Source organism: Pongo pygmaeus, chromosome 6 (genome assembly GCF_028885625.2).
Source record: "Pongo pygmaeus isolate AG05252 chromosome 6, NHGRI_mPonPyg2-v2.0_pri, whole genome shotgun sequence".
NCBI lineage: Eukaryota > Metazoa > Chordata > Mammalia > Primates > Hominidae > Pongo > Pongo pygmaeus.
In genome coordinates, this window is record NC_072379.2 from 101905872 (window position 1) to 101924354 (window position 18483).

Genomic DNA, 18483 nt, shown 5'->3' on the forward strand with positions numbered 1-18483 from the left:
GACCCCACTGTTAAGCTACATGGATGACACTCGTGAAGAAAGGGTTCTAATGCTCTGTCTCCTCATTAGCATCTCTAACAGGGTTGGGCTTATCAGGTTAGTAGGGTGTCCACCTAGAGAACCAGGCCTGGGATTGTACACAGGCCAGGAAGTGTTAGAGGGAACACGAGAGGGTAGAATCTTGATAGCAAATAGCAGTAAAACACGGGGGAGAGGCGGAGTAAAGAGGAGAGAGAAAAATATCAAGTTGCAAGGGTCCCAGATTCAATGATTTATTTAAAGGAAGTAAGTGGTATTACATATACATTTCTTTTCTGTGCAATTTTGCTCAAATTCAATAAGGTACACATTGCTGGAAAAGGAGGTAGTAGTCAAATTTTTAGCCCAGCCGTAAGCGAACAAAGCCAATGAGTATTACATAAAACATTGTTAGAAATAGGGAAAAACACTAAAGTTCCAAATGGTGAAAATATTCTGTGAAACCTCAGAAGGAGGAAAAGACTATGACTATTCGGAATAATGTATGGTGTCGAAAAAGAACAATGTCCAAAAGCATAAAGCTACCATTTAGATTTCTGTTTGTATCCACCATGGGTGGCATAGATGGTAGCCTTAATAAAACCACTTAATTCTAAGAGGAATATGATACACATAAAATGAAGTCTGAAGTATAACTACTGTAATTATAGATAGGTCGTTTTAGAAATACCACTTTCTATTTTTTGAAAATAAAAGTTGTCATTTTAGGATTTTTTTTTCCCAAAACTTTTTGGGAAAACATCAGGATTTGCAAAACTATCCGGCCTCATGTTAATTTTATTTGAAATACACTAAGAAGATAGTCTGATTATGGATAATGGATGCACATAACAACTTGAGGAAAATATCAGCCAATGTTTCATAGATCTAATGAGCAGTGTTTTGGAATAGGAGTTGGTAGTTTTACTAGAAAACACAGGGATGCATATTCAGTTTTGAAATATAGATGGAAGCTTTTCAATTCTTCACATACTTTATAAAAAATGTCCATTGGGCAAAGTGATCCCTTTGCTAATTAAATTCACTGAAATATAGTTAGAAAGTTAAAAAGCCACACTAATCTCAATGTCAACAAGTGCTTGGCTCATACATGCAATTTCTTTTTTTTCTTTTTCTTTTTTTTTTTGAGATGGAGTCTCACTCTGTCGCCCAGGCTGGAGTGCAGTGACGCGATCTTGGCTCACTGCAACCTCTGCCTCCCGGGTTCAAGTGATTCTCCTGCCTCAGCCTCCCTAGTAACTGGGATTACAGATGCACGCCACCATGCCCGGCTAATTTTTGTATTTTTAGTAGAGATCGGGTCTCACCATGTTGGCCACACTGGTCTTGAACTCCTGACCTCAAGTGATCCACCTGCCTCAGCCTCCCAAAGTACTGGGATTACAGGCATGAGCCACCGTGCCCAGCCTACAATTTCTAAATGATCCAGGTTCAAAGCTCTTTTATGAGTTCTCTACTCATTAACTACTTAGCTAATTGATTAATTACTCTTTTTGTTGGACAGACAAGAAAAAGTAGACTAGATGATCAGCTGTTGAACACTTATCTTTATAACAAATGGCCTGTGGTTTCAGGAATTCCCAGAATATTTTATAATTAAATATTAATATGAGAATAACATAATAAATGTGAATATCCATTTTTTGGTATAAACATAAAATAATTCATTGGTGGTAATTAGCTATTACATTATTAATGTATAATTTCAGACTTCATATTCAACAGCGTTGTTTTGTAAAATACTTTATAATTTATTAAAGACTCAAATGATTTTCAAAAGTAAACAAGATGCTTAAGTTATATTTAAAGATGATGAATTTGCTTATCAAATCTGCTAAATTTGGTCCAGTCCAGTTTCCTTTAGCATTGGATCTATGGGTCATTACTGATTTTTATAATCATTTACAAAGCATGCTAGGAATTACAATGTGACTCATGAACACCCAAACAAGTTTATGGAAAAGGATGTAACTACAGGCAGGAAAGGCAGCCATTAAGCTGTGAGGAATTCCAATTTGTTCACAAATTCACATGAGGAATGCTAAATTTGTCCACAATTTAGCCTAATATAAAATGTATTAATTTTCAATTAAAAATACATTTGAATTACACTTAAATTCTATTATAAATATCCAACTTTTTGTCTTAAAAAGATCCCCAATCCTAAAAAAGGTTATTAAATGACTTGTGACTTCAATACATAAATTACACATCAAAAAGGAGAAGCATAAGTGTTATTTTAAGACGCTTACTTGCAACCATGTCTAGTGCACTGTCCTCTGCCAGAACAGAATTTGAGACATGACGGGCCAATATAAACTGTGGGGGGGAGAAAGAGAACATAATCACAAAAACATAGAACACCAGTACAATTTTGTGAAGCAATACTCATGAAATATGGCCCCTTGTGTGTATGTTGTGTGCAGGAATCCAGGGTGACATATGGAATGCTGTGTGATAAGGTAACTGCTTAGTTACAAAGCTGCTGAAACGGTTACAAGTTATACAGATAATCCTTTTAAGATTTTAACATTTCATATCAAAGAAGATAGGAGCTTATAATTTGAATTCCTTAATAGAGTCTATTAGACAGTATTAGTGCTTCTGCCTTGAACATTCTACAAAGTTTATATTCATTAGGTAGAAAAAAATATTTAAAAAGGACCAATCTGATATATCACAATATGGAGAAGTCACACCATAATTTTCATTCCTATCAGGGGAAAATCCATAACACTGTGGATGACTGTTACATATATTTCTAAATATTAATCTACCCTTCCTGGAAATGAGGAGTTAAGAATCTGTTGTTGAGCCTAAAGGTTACTGATTGTTGAATGGTCAGTTCTGAGATACTCAGACTCCAATACACTTAAATATTATTAATTCTTTTGTTAATCAGCAAAATTAATAATATACCAAATGGTGTAAAAGTGGTATTAAACTAATGAGAAATTCAAGATGCAATAAAACCTCATGTATTCAATTTTTTAGGCATAAGCAAATTTATAACCTGTTATCATTTTCTTCTCTGTCCTGTAGTCATTTCAAAGTATTTAAATAATTTTATTGTAAAATAAACTTTCCTGTAGCTTATGCTCCTATAAGCACTTAATACCTGCCAATTAACGGATGGAGTAATTCAAATTCAGTGAATTTCAGGCCAATGGAAAACTCTTGGTGATGGAAACTGCTGGTTTAGGAAGAGATAAGATAGCAGGCTGAGTCATTACAGGTACTGGTTTCAGGTGTCAGATAATCCTGGCTTCACTCAGGAAATTCTGATAAGTAATTTATCCTGTCTAAGCCTCAATATTCCTATTCCTTAAAGTGGGATAATAATACTCCTTGGAGGAAATAATTAAAGAAACATATTACGTTTAGCATGGTACCCAGCACTATATGGTTATAATCAGCACCATACTGAGGTCAAGTATTCCTTGACACCCTCCTGTCCTTTTGCTTTGATGTGCTCCACTGTGCAACAAGGAACAAGAAAGGGGCTGGCTCCATTCTTCTTCAGCCTGGAAAAGCATATGGATTGTTTTCCCAGCACACTTGATTTTATGGCTGAAGGAAGATATGCTCTAAGAGATAGGCACCCATGTCATAGTTCAAAAAGCCTCCATCATAAAAAATTCAACAATAAATTAAGACATTCCAAGTCAATGAAAAAAGTTGCAATAAGAATTTTATTGTCATCTCTTCCTGCTAATGATGAAGCCATTAGGACTCATAACAGGCTTCTTTTTTCCTAAGAGTGTGAATAGGATAGAACAGCTTTCTTCACTATTATCAGTAATACAGTCAAGTTGAAAAAATTTTTAAAATGACAAGAAACATACTTTGCTTTAGGACTTTCCATTTTGCTAAGATTTTCAGGGTGATTTCCAAAGTAATTTCTTTACACACTAGTAGAAGTTGACTCTGCCATGAAGGAAGACTATACCTAATAGAATTATGATATTGATCTGTTTTTCTCTATTTTTTTTCTGTGACATAATTCTGGAATTACATAGTGAAATGGGAGAGATTTCAGGTTTTTTTTTTTTTTTTTTTTTTGGCAAGTAAGCACACATTTCTCTTGGGAAAGAGTATGTGTCCTCTTCTTCCCTTGTAAAAGAAGCCAAAGAGTGGGTCCTGTTTCTGTGAAAACCTCACATAGAATGATAACAGAATTAAAGAGATTCTGCACCAGGTTTTGCATTCAACATACCTTGCTAACCATGTGCATTCCATATATCTTTACCCTTTCCCATTCTACTCAAAGTGTGATTCCACTCAAAGCATGGGAACTCAGAGGATGTGTAGTGAACACTTTCTGAGCTAAACTTGTGTTGTAACAGCCTTCTTTAGGAAATTGAGAGATTCTTTTCATAGGCTTACATGTGCTTCATTGCACTCTTAATTTTCTCACATACTTTTTCATTATTGGTTTCTAAACCACTTTGATGATTATCAAAGTAATAAAGGTTCATTATAGACTCCTTAAAAAGTGTGACAGCAAGAAAAAGTCACTCGTATTCTGCTATCTAGAGGCAAATGCCTACTCCCTAGAGCTAATGAACAGGTGCAATACTTAAAATGCTATGCAAAATGTTCCACCAATGAAAAAACTCCATTTTAACCCCTTCATCTTTAGATGTTTTTGCAAATTCACTATGTTTATATCCATATAACTCATAAGGTCTTTGAGGGTGGGCCTTCCATTGGTCTGCTTTTTGGATACATATTGGGAAATAATTCATATTGGTTCATCAGCAAATTATTTGTCTAAAGTTTTTCTCCAGTTTCAAGAATTTAGTCATTTCTCAATGTCTAAATTATTAAAAAAATAACAAAGACCTAATTAAGACATGGAAAATCAACATTAAACAAGGGTGTACATTTTCTCCATTTTATAGAATTGACCTCAAATCAGTGGCTATGCTAAATTTGCTTAGCTATTGACATTTTGTCCCTTCTCCTCTCTTTCTCCCTTTCTACTTACTTGTAGTATAAGCCTTCAGCCAACTTATATGCTCTCTGAAAATAGGAACGCTATTAATCTGCCTGTAATTAAAATAAGAAACCAAACAATCCGGCAGGGATTTACCATCTTGTCTCATGGCTTCTCAAAACTACAACTTCTGTTTGTAAATCCTTATTAAGGGTGTCTTCCTAAGAAACTGAATTTGTCAGCCTCCTTCTTTGGACTCTCAGCTTCCACGGTCTTTGGGGAGATGAGATCTTGCTGTGTTGTCTTGGAGTACAGTAGTTATTCATAACTAATCTTAAGATTAGCATGAGAAAAATGTCTAATTATCTGTAAAGAAAATTCCATCAGACTAACAGTGGAATTCTTAATAGAAACCTTATAAGCCAGAAGAGATTGGGATCCTATTTTTAGGTTTCTAAAGAAAAAAACTGTTAACCAGAAATTTTGTATTCTATTAGAATTAAGCTTCATAAATGAAGAAGAAATAGTCTTTCCCAGACAAGCACATGCTAAGGGAATTCATTACCACTAGACCAATCCTACAAGAAATGCTAAGGGAGTTCTAAACATAGAAATTAAAGATCAATACTCACCATCATAAAAACAAATGACAGTATAAAACTCACAGGTCTTATAAAACAATTACACTAACAAGACTGCAAAGCAACAAGATAACAATTAACATTATAACAGGAATAAAAACTCACATGTCAATATAGTTCTTGAACAGAAATGGATTAAATGTTCCATTTAAAAGATACAGATTGGCAGAATGGATTAAAAAACACAATCCAACCATACACTGCTTACAAAAAACCCCACCTATCTGGCAAAGACACTTACAGGCTAAAGATAAAGGGATGGAAAAAGATATTCCAAACAAACAGAAACCAAAAATGAATAGAAGCAGCTATACTTAATCTAAGATAAAACAGACTTTAAATCAACAAGAAAAAAATAAGACAAACATTATAAAATGATAAAAGGATCAATTCAACAAGAAGATATAGTAGCAATCCTAAATATATATGCACCCAACACTGTAACATACAGATTCACAGAACAAATACTACTAGACCTAAGAAAACAGATGGGGTGCAATATATACAATAGTAGTAGGAGACTTCAACATGCCACTGACAGCACCATATAGATCACTGAGACAGAAATTCAACAAAGAAACACTGGACTTAAATGGGACTTTAGAACAAATGAACCTAACAGACATTTACAGAATATTCTACCAAACAACCACAGAATATACATTTTTCTCATGAGTGCATAAAAGATTCTCCAGGACAGGCCATATGTTAGGCCACAACACAAGTCTCAATAAATTTTAAAAAATCAAAATCATATCAAATACCTTCTCAAATGACAGTAGAATAAAACTAGAAATTAATTCTAAGGGAAACTCTTAAACTATGCAAATACATGAAAATTAAACAACCTGCTCCTGAATGATCTTTGAGTTAATGACAGAATGAACACAGAAATTAAAAAAATTTTTGAAATGAGTGAAAATAGAGACATAACATAACAAAACTTCTAAGATATAGCAAAAGCAGTGCTAAGAGAGAAGGCTATAACCTTAAATTCCTACATAAAAAATAGATCACAAATTAACGACATAATATTGCACCTCAGGGAACTAGAAAAACAAGAATGAACCAAATCCAAAGCTATCAGAAGAAAATAAATAATGAAGAACAGAGCAGAACTAAATGAAATAGACACCAAAAACAAAATTCAAAGGATCAACCATATGAAAAAGTTGTTCTTTTAAAAGGTGAACCAAGTTGACTAATCACTAGCTAGACTAACCAAGAAGAGAAGAGAGAATATTCAAATAAGCAGAATAAAAAATGAAAAAGGAGACATCACAACTGATACCACAAAAATACAGAAGATAATCAGTGATTACTATAAACATCTTTATGTGCACAAACCAGAAAACCTAGAGAAAAATGGATAAATTCCTGGAAACATACCTCCTCCTAAGATTGAAGCAGGAAGAAATAGAAATTCAGAACAGACCAATAACAAGTAGTGACACTGAATTAGTAATAAAAAATCTCCCAACAAATAAAAACTCTCAGGACGAGACTAATTCACAGCTGAATTCTACAAGATGCACAAAGAAAAACTTATACCAATCCTGCTAAAACTGTTCCAAAAACTGAGGAGGGAATCCTTCATAACTCATTCTATGAAGTCAGTATAAACCTGATACCAAAGCCAGGCAAGGACACAACAAAAAAGGAAAACTGCAGACCAATATCCCTCATGAACACAGATGCAAAAATCCTTAACAAAATATTAGCAAACTGAATCCAACAGCACATCTAAAAGATAATACAACATGATCAAGTGGGTTTCATTCCAGGGATGCAAGGATGGCTCAACGTATGCAAATCAATAAATTTGATTCACCACATAAACAGAATTAAAAACAAAAAGCATAAAATGATCTTAATAGATGCAGAAAAGCATTTGATAAAATTCAGCATCCTTTCACAATAAAAACCCTCAACAAACTAGGTGTAGATGGAGCATATCTCAAAATAATAAAGGCCGTATATGACAAACCCAAAGCCAACATAATATGGAACGGGGAAAAAGTCAAAGCATTCCCTCTAAGAACTGGAACATGATGAGGATGCCCACTTTCGCCACTCCTATTCAATATAGTACTGCAAGTACTATCTAGAGCAATCAGGCAAGAGAAAGAAATAAAAGGCACCCAAATTTGAAAATATAAAGTCAAATTATCTCCGTTTGGTTATGATATGATCTTATACCTAAAAAATCCTAAAAAATTCTCTCAAAGACTCCTAGATTTGATAAATGACTTCAGTAAAGATTCAGGATATAAAATCAATGCACAAAAATCAGGAACATTTATATATAATGATAATAAACAGAGGATAAAATCAAGATGTCAATCCCATTTACAATAGCTACAAACAAAATACCTAGGAATACATTTACACGAGGAGGTGAATGATCTCTACAAGAAAACTATGAAACACTGATGAAAAAAAAAACTGTAGGATAAAAACAAATGGAGAAACAACCTATACTCATGGATTAGAAGAACCAATATCATTAAAATGATCACACTGCCCAAAGCAATCTACAGCTTCAATGCAAATCCTATCAGAATACTAATGTCATTTTTCACAGAATTAGAAAAAACAATCCTAAAATTCATATGGAACCAAAAGAAAGTGAATAGCCAAAGCAATCCTAAGTAAAAAGAACAAAGCTGGAGGCATCACATTACCTCACTTCAAATTATACTACAAGACTATAGTAAACAAAACTGCATGATACTGGTATAAAAATAGACACATACATCAATGGAACAGAATAGAGAGCCCAGAATAATGCCACCTACAGACAGCCAACTGATCTTCAACAATGTTCAAAAAAAAACATACACTAGGGAAAGAACACCCTATTCAATAAATGGTGCTGGGAAAATTGGATGGCCATTTGCAGAAGAATGAAACTGGACCCATACCTCTTTACCATACATAAAAATTAACTCAAGATGGAATAAATACCTAAATGTAAGATATGAAACTATAAAAATCCTAGAAGAAAACTGATATGGTTTGGATTTGTGTCCCTGCCCAAATCTCATGTCAAATTGTAGTCCCCAATATTGGAGGAAGGGCCTGGTGGGAGGTGACTGAATCATGGGGGTGGATTTCCCCCTTGCTGTTCTTGTGATAGTGAGTTCTCACAAAATTTGTTTGTTTAAAAGTGTATAGCACCTCCCCCTTCACTCTCTCTTCCTCCTTCTCTGGCCACGTAAAATGTGCCTGCTTCCCTTTGGCCTTCTGCCATGATTGTAAGTTTCCTGAGACCTCCTAGCCATGCTTCCTGTACAGCCCATGGAACTATGAGACAACTAAATCTCTTTTCTTTATAAATGACCCAGTCTCAGGTAGTTCTTTACAGCAGTGCAAGAATGGATTAATATAGAAAATCTAGGAAAAACTCCTGAACACTGGCCTAGGCAAAGAATTAATGACTAATAGCTCAAAACCACAGACAACAAACAAACAAAAAGACAAAGGGGCTTTAATTAAGCCCAAAGTTTCTGCACAGTAAAAGAAATAATCAACAGAGTGAACAGACAACCCACAGATTGGGAGAAAATATCTGCAAACTATGCATCTGAGAAGGGACTAATATCCAGGATTAACAGCGAACTCAAACACCTCGACAAGAAAAAACGTATAGTTCCGTTAAAAAGTTGACAAAGGACATGAGCAAACAGTTTTCAAAAGAATACATACAAATGACCAACAGGTATATAAAATGCTAAACATCACTAATTATCAGAAAAATGCACATTAAAGCCACAATGAGATACCATCTTACACCAATCAGAATGGGTATCATTAAAAAGTAAAAAAATAACAGATACTGGTGAGGACGTGGGGGAAAAGGAAACTCTTACACACTTTTGGTGGGAATTTAAATTAGTAAAACCTCTGGAAAACAGTATAGAGATCTCTCAAAGAATGAAAACTAGAACTACCATTTGATCCAGCAACCTCACTACTGAGTATCTACCCAAAGAAAAAGAAATCAATATATTAAATGGAAACCTGCACTTGTATGTTTATTGCAGCACTGTTCATAACAGTAAAGTCATGGAATCCACTAAAATGTCCATTAATGGATGATTAAAGAATATGTCACACACACAAACACACCATGGAATACTACTCAGCCATGAAAAAGCTGCAACATAGCTGGAACTGGAGGCCATTATCCTAAGTGATATTACTTAGAAAGTTGTATACCACATGCTCTCACTTATAAGTGGGAGCTAAATAATGTGTACACATGGACATAGACAGTAGAATAATAGGCACTGGAGGCTCAGAAAGGTGGGAGGGTGGAAGGGGGGTGAGGGATGATAAATACCTTGTACTCTATTTGGGTGATAGTTACACTAAAAGTCCAGACTTCACCACTATGCAATATATTAATATACAAAACTACATTTGTACCCACTGAATCCATAAAAATAAAGACAAAAACCAAAGAGTTGGTGATTAGTAACAAGTATAAGAAATGTACAGACATGCAACCCAAGAGCTTAAAATATCTTCTGTCATTGTCATAAGTGGTATCAACTTTAAAATGATGCAAAATTCCAAAAATTCACTTGAAAATGAAAGAAAGATAAAAGATTTAAAAAGGTATATATCCAAGTTTTCTTTCTATACTATTTTCTGAAAAGGAGGTAAAAGTTTCACTAGTTTTTTTAGAGATGATGTTTCCTTCTGTGTGATATCTGCATGTAAAAGAAAAGCATTCCAGATGTTGTGGTAGTTACTAAAAGAAGAGTGGGTCTTATTTAATACATGCAGTATGATAAGTATTTATGTTAATTTTATACAACATTCAAAGAAAATGTTAGGATATCCCTTGTCATCAACTGTGAATTTCAGTTTCAAGGTTTTATGCATTTTTTTATTTATGTATGTTGAAACATTCTAGCATCTAATACTGCTGACTTCACTGGCTTTTTTTTATTTTTCCTGATTGCACATCCCTGGGCTTCTAACAGAATGCAAAGGAGACATGGAAGAAAGGGTGTTTAATGAATTGCAAGACCATGACTTAGAAATGTGATTAAGTCTGTGCTGACGAACAAAAGCACAGGAAGACTCTACATCAATGGCATGTGATTATGATAGGCATAAACACTAACCATTATCAATTGCCCACATGTTTCCAAGGATTGGTCCTGTTTGTCTCCAGCGAATCCTGGTGTTCCGGGTTAGTGCTGCGTTAGGAAGCAGAATTGTTATTCGGTTCCACCTGCAAGAAATTTAGCACAAAACCATCTTCACAACTAAGTTCATATCTTTAGAATCTATTTTACATGGTTTTCATGTTCTGGCTTCTGTGTGCTTGGAAAAGCACTAAAGTTTACCAATAAACTCTTTAAATTCACTTGTGGAATTTGTTTGTATCTTTAAAACAGACATACAATTTGTAAAAACATCCACAGTATGCCAGAGTAATGGATTTGTTATTTTATATTACTTAAAAATTTTTAAAGTTTTAATTTATTGTTAGAGACAGGGTCTTGCTCTGTTGTCCAGGCTGGAGTGCAGTGGCACAATCATAGCTCACTGCAGCCTCAAAATTCTGGGCTCAAGCTATGCTCCTGCCTCAGCCTCCTGAGTAGGTAGGACTACAGAAGTATACTACCACCCCCAGCTAATTTTTATTTCTGTAGAGACGAGGTCTCATACTATGTTGCCCACACTGGTCTCAAACTTCTGACCTCAAGAAATCCCCTTACCTTGGCCTCCCAGAGTGCTGGGATTACAGGTGTGAGTCATCATACCTAGTCAATTTGTTCTTAATAGTGAGCGATATTTAGTTTTTATATATTCTTTTAAGAAATTTTTCCATCAATACTCAGACCTTAGATATTATCTTATGCTAGGCATCTGTGCAGAGATGTACTGCTAATTAGCATCAATTACTTTTTATTTTTTGTTCTCCCCTAGCCCTACACACGTTTAATAGGGGATAACAAAGAAAATAATTCCCAACTTAATTTTGCCATTCTTGCAAAGATTTTTACTATTCTCATAATGCTTATTCTGTAATGTGGCAAGTATTTTATATAATCATCTTTAATTCTCCTAATAGCCCCCAATGAGGTATATTATACCCTTAATTATACAGAAAAAAGTAGAAAGTCAGGGAGAGTAAATATGGTTACACAGAATGGAATCCAGGTCTAATTTCAAAACTTAACTTTCTTCCATTTTTTCTATGCTGCATTTCTCTATAAGTAGTGTAGCAATAAATCTTTTGGCAATAACCACAGAACTGCCATATAGAATTTAAGTTCATGCAGTCCAAAGTATAAGTCAAGTACATAAAGAATGAATGGCCTTACAAATTGTAATTGTAATCTTGCATCCAGTTTACCAAAGATACTATCTTTCTTTCTTTCTTTTTTACAAGACCACTTTTAAAGAGGTTAGGTTTCTTACCTATTATGACAAAAATGCTAATTTCAGGATTACTCATTGATTTTTATTCTGCAACATGGATTCAAGTATTTCAATATCTCAGAGAGAATGTACTCACCCACTGTAGTTTTCAGAGGAGTAGACAGTGCTGTGGGGGAGGTGGGGTCCAGCACAGATCTCAGGTAAGCATTCAGTGTGAAGGAGGGACCAGGAACGCCCATGGTTGGTAGAAAACTCTAAGCTGACACTAATAAAACCAGAACAAGCACACACAAAAGGTGGGGAGGGTAAAGATAACAAATAAAGTGAAATTTTCAACTCTGGTTAAGTACATTAAACAACTGTAAAAACTGTGTAAAATGTTTTAAAGATGCTGTTTCCTAAATGATTGTTTTCTCTTTCACTAAAGTCTGACCAGCTTTCAAAGGGCAATCAGTTAAATTACTGCTATAAACAAACTATGTTTTAAAGACAACAAATGGTAACTTGAGTTTGTGTTCTTGAGTTTGATAGGTGGCAAGGCAATTACCATGTCTCACACTGTCACTTCATCCTGTGAATCTGACACTGACAAAATTCTTAGAAAAAATACGAGCAACACTTGGGCAAGTGAAACTGAGAAGTCATAGCTCTTGAAGTGCTAATTGATTTCCATGCTTATTATTAGCGGGTCACCAGCCGACAGGAGGTCAAGCTTTTTTTCAGTTGCTTTTTTTTTTTCTCTCTTAGCAATCTGTTGTAATGGATGGTTGCCACAGCACATGCAAACACCTCTGATACCTAAGATCAAGCTCTTAGAATGAAGCCATTCCTACTTGAAATCTATCCAATCATACCCCTCATATTAATTGAAGAACTTTTCTTTTGGGAAAAGTGTGTTATTTCATCAATGAGTATTTTACTTAAAATCCAGTTAAAACTCTACCTAGAAACTACCTCTTATTTAATAGCCAAATCTGCAAGCTCATTTTTAGTTTTGCACACTTACAAAATAGGGCTTCCTACCTGTTACCAGGCTGATGTGTTCCACATCCCAGATTGATGGAAAACTGTATCATGTGAGACATTGTAGAAGGTAGAACAGGCAAGACATGGAAAAAGTCTACAGCCCAGACATTCCTATTATGTCCTTCATGGTTCTTTTGCCTGAGACAAAATTTGGTAGCAGGAGTCTGAAGTTCAGGATTGATGACCACAGAAACCAAAGACGGAACCTTTCAAACAAAGGAGACCAGAATCACTCATAATCCTTTCTATGCTAGTCCATGTAGATTCTCCTAGTTTTGACCTAGTAAACACCATGTACACAACTGCCATTTATTAAGCACCAGGAAATGCCCTTTGTGTTGCATTTGTTATTTCATGAAGAAGATGCTATCCTCAAGGAGCATTCGATTTAGTGACTCAGAATTCCTCCTGTGCACGAGATGGGGGCCTCTGTGTGTGTTTGATCAGGCTCTCCCTGCCTGAAGATAAACTGATATAAGGTCTTTAAGAGTTATCTAAGCATACGCATTCATTTTACTTAATTAGCACAAAACAAAGGCAACTTGACATTTATACTTTATCATCAGTCCTCTTTGAAAGTGGATTGGTATCATGCTAAGGGCTTTCCAAACAAGTATTGTGAAAATAGGACAGAAACAACCAGAGCCAATGAGTCAATGCATTATAACTTACAAAGCTGATTTGACATGAGGCATGAAGATGACCAGGGCAGGTGTAGTTCTACCTTGCCACTGCTGGAAATATAGTCTTTTATGAAATCCCAAATGGTATAACTTGGGTTACCCTTGCACGTGGAATGTGCTGGATATTCACTCTGGTTGTTTCCCATTCTAACCTTGATGTTTGTTTTGTCTTTCTAACTTAAACCCTGAAATGCTAGATGTTAGCTGTGTTTAAGCTTTTAAAAGTACTTAGGGTACCATCAGTGCAAAGAAAAGGCTAACTAATAATGAGTATGTGGGTATGGCCTCAGCACAAACAAATCTACTTTTACAAAAAATAATTTTACACTTTATGACCAGCATCTCACATAATTTTGAAAATGTTTGCAAATAACCAGAGCTAACACCTGTTCTATATCCAAAGGGTAAAGAAAAAAGGCCAACCTCAATCGGTAGCTCTAATTAGCAAAGAAAAAAGCAAAGGTAATAATAACCTGTGCTTCTACAGTGTCTTCTACCTAGGAGATCTCAAAATGCTGGACAAATACTCATTATGACTGACAGCAAGTGCATGAGGGGGCATAATTAGAGCTACATTTAGGGCTTTCTTGGGGACAAGAATAACTGTCAGAGTATTGGGTTCTGCCCTACTGTCTGATGGACTGTAATTCACTCTTCCTTCCTGATAACTCATTTTTCATTTTATTAGGAAAAAATATGAATGTTAAAATGTCCATTTCTCTTTTAAAGAAACCTGGTGACCTCTGGCCTGCCGGAACAGGGATGTATCTTCTGTATCTGGAGTGCTTTGTGGTTTTGACTTGGGCTTGTCCAGGGTGGTCTGAGGTGGTCTATTTGCCACACAGACTGGCATGTGTACCTTATATGAGGAATAGGAAAGGGTATCCAGTGCTATGTGCTCTTTTCTTCCTTCAATTTTTGCATACAGGATTATGTCATTTTCATGAGAATTTCCAGGGTCACAAATTCCTCCTGCATAAAACAAAAATTTTAAGCTGCTAGTACCAACTAGCATCCATAAACATATCAAATATAGTGTTAAATTTCAGAATAAAAAATCATTATAGTACCCAGATGTCACTTAAGAATAACCCTAAACAAAGGTAAACAGACTGAAGGAAATAATTTATAACGATAGTTCAAGTAGGCCATGCTAAAGATCAAAGACTTGACATTTGTGAAAGCCAAAGTAGCTATTTGCTTCATGAAATTACTCAAATAATTGTCTACTTTAAGCAGCAACTACACGTCCATGTTGTAAGCCACATTAAAAAGATGTGCTCTGCTTTTTAATAAACTGTTATTTCTTTAATTTGAGGTTTTTATGACCAAAGTTCAGAACCTGTTGGTTATGGTTTTAAAACAAGGGTGATGACTTCCTGCATCAAGGAATTCTGAAGTAGTGTTAGTCAAACTGTTGCACATAGTATCTTTAATATTTTAGCATATTATTTGTACTTTAAATGCAATTTGTTTTACATTTTTCATTTTTATATTTGGTACCTCATTTGATTGTTAGAAGGTAAATAGAGTGTTTTATTCTCTATTACTCTACTTTATAGTCATGGAAAACAATATGCCATTGAAGCTGAAGAGCAATTAAGATCATCCTGATGATGGCACTGAACGACAGAGCAGGTACTTGAAGCTAAGATCATGTAACTAACCAGTAGAAGAGCCAGGGGTACATGTATGTCTTCTAACCTATTATTTTCATGACTGCATTCCATCAATAACTCTTTTTTAAATATTTTATTTTGTAGAGACGGGGTCTCCCTATGTTGCACAGGCTAGTCTTGAACTCCTGGGCTCAAGCAATCCTCCTACCTTTGTCTTCTAAAGCATTGAGATTGTAGGCATCAGCCACCACACCCAGCCCCAGTCAATAATTCTTGCTACTGTTTGCTTCTATTAACTGTCTGTATAACGTGAATATTAAAGGATGACATGTCTAACTAGAAGACTCTCTTAATCCACCATTATCCTTCATAATAGTACCAACCAAAACAGCTGGGACTATGGGCATGTACATGTATTTCCTGGCAAATATTCTATCCCTAAGTCCCCACATTTATAACACTAACTTTTCTTTTATTATTATCTTTTTAAAAAATTCCTTCAGTTCCTAAATCAACCACCATCAATGCTAATTTTTATCTACAGGCAACTGCTGTTGCTAATACTCTCTGGTGACATTAAAACAACATCAACATTCTAGAATAAAACTACCCTCTGAGAGTTAATCTAGTAAAATACACAAATAATGGCTGAGACTCAGCATCTGATATTAAATAAACTAAGAAGAAAGTGTCAATTGTTTGTAAAAGCCTGGGTCAAACTCAACCTGAGTAATTGGGTCTGATCTTGGGGAGAAATGACTGATATGTGACATTAAGCGGGAAAGCTAGAACTGAATTAGTACAATAAACTTCATGAACAATAGAAGGAATATTAGACAAAAGTAGATATCAGAGGGCAAGACTTTCATAGGATGTCCATACACTGGGTAGGAATAGAGAAGTCCTTAATGACCAAGGCAAATCTTGAGGATTCATTTGCAAAATGTGTCCCACAGTGGAACAGGATGCATCAGGCTATCATAGTTCTGGAACCGCTGCCATTAAAATTACTGGGTGATATATATCTTTTTTGATCCCATAAACATTGATTATTCCCTCATGCTTAGCAGTTAAATTTCCATAGTCTATTGATGAGAATTATGATTTGTTCATAAGCCTCCTCTGAGCTTAGAGCATGAGTCAGTCTCCCATATGTCAGCTCTGGAGTAATTAAGAAAACTCATTTTCTGAATCTATAAACCTGAGACCTGCACAGTTGACTGCAGTAACCTCATTAAGGTCACCTATGAGGCCCATTCTGATTGGCCAGGTGTCTTCTCTATATGACACATCTTATTTCATCTTCCGCAATGCAACAACTTTTGATGATCTAAATTAATAATTTAAATAACAGATGATTTATATTTGGCTTTGAAAATACACTATTGGAATTATGTTGTGCAAATATTCTCAACTAAATTCTCCTAGGTGAATTCTAAAATTATTTGGCATATCTGAGTATACATCAGTTGGAAGCAACCCAGGAAGTTGGCCTGATGGCAGAAAAGCTAGTGTCTGACTTGAAAACTAAGCCCTTTAAGACAAACTGGAGAGGGCTGTAGGAATCTGGGGATGAGCCTGTTACTAGAGTTTCTAGCTGAGCCAGGGAAGGAGAGAGTTTAGCACACATTCTCACCCCATTGGTGTGCTCCTAGAACAGCTCAGTTTATGGGATAGCAGGGAGTTACAGGGTGAAGCCATGGTCTGAAAGGTTTTACAAGTAGATCAAATTTTCCAGCTCATGACACACTGATTTTATGTCTGAGTCATTTGTGAGAAAATTGCCCAATAATTTTGTTTATTCCCAAGGAAATTTGTGGGTTTTTCTTTTGACAAAGAGTTGATGTTGCAAATGGTGGTTGGTACTGTCTGGATCAGGGTTTCTTTTGGAGCCAGACTCCTTCAGTATTATTAATAATAACATAAGGGTAAAAATGCCTACTTTTCATTAGGTACTTACTATGAACCATGCACCATGTAAAATCAAGTACAAGCATTATCTCTTTTCATCCCCTAACAACATTTTCAGGTAAGAATTAATATAGATACACTTTGCTGATAGTGAAACAGAGGCCAAGAAAGGTTATATAATGTGCCCATAGTCCCAAAGTAAAGCATGTCTTTAATATTATTCTGTTTGACTTCAAACCTTTACTACCACTCAATAGGTAAGTCTTGGAGGATGGTTTTTGCAAAGCATTAAAATCTGGCATGCTACATAAGTTAGGCACATGTAATTTGGCATATAATAAATATTTACTGGATCAGGTAATTTGAACTGAGAATGGAGAAGTCAGGTATGGTGACAATGTATATCTTATCCTAATAATGTTTACTGTTCAACAACCTGTGGAGAAAAATCTTATGATTTTGATATTTATATCATATATTCAAGCATTTCCTTACATACTTCAGTGTTATGATAAATACAGCTACTAAAGCCATTCTAATTGATGGTCTCTGGAGAAAAAAATCCATGTGAAAATGAAATTCCTATTAGAACACAGAACTTTCAAATTGAGTATATATATATATAATAATTATATATTAAGGATTTACCAAAAAAGGACAAAAAAGGTGAATAATCACAGGTAGTGTGGGTTTAGTGCACCATACCTAATGACGCAGGCACTGAACTATCAGTTTTCTCTAATTTCATTAATCTGTTTTCTGTAACTTCTCTCTGCTGTCTTAAGAACTGTTCATGAACTTCATCTGCCCCTCAGAGACAACTGAAACACACTTGAGAGCCACACCCAGCCCAGAACGGCAGAAGAAAAAAGTCCTAAAGGAGCCAAGACTTTAAAATGATGACAGATTTTATCTGAAAGATTCTTCTGGGAGCAATTTATAGTTCTGTGAAGTGTCAATGACAGCAGCTTCTACAGGGAGATATGGATTCTTCTTCAGCTTCATAGCCTTTGGCACCTTGTGGAAAGGTGTGACTGAGAGGCATCTTGTACAGAAATTAAGGTTCAGGAAGATCTCAATAAAAACAAACGGGGCAGTCAGTTTTAAAATATTTTAAATATTGTTTTAAGTCATTTTTAAAGAATAATAATAGGCAGTAAACTGTGTTGTGCTGCCCTAATTGCAGTAAAAATTCAGAGAAAAGGGTACAATGTAAGCTA

General features: G+C 35.2%; 1 protein-coding gene across 2 annotated transcripts in view; it reads right to left on the reverse strand.

Moving 5' to 3' along the window:
* The window catches only part of RELN (reelin), a 529179-nt gene that overhangs the window by 176331 nt on the left and 334365 nt on the right, over positions 1–18483 (reverse strand). For both annotated transcript variants that reach the window (XM_054494994.1, XM_063667694.1), the window contains exons 13-17: positions 14593–14705; positions 13048–13256; positions 12161–12289; positions 10758–10867; positions 2292–2358 (exon numbers count right to left, since the gene is read on the reverse strand). In XM_054494994.1, coding sequence (XP_054350969.1) covers positions 2292–2358; positions 10758–10867; positions 12161–12289; positions 13048–13256; positions 14593–14705 — 628 coding nt within the window. The remainder of the gene's footprint in view (positions 1–2291; positions 2359–10757; positions 10868–12160; positions 12290–13047; positions 13257–14592; positions 14706–18483) is intronic.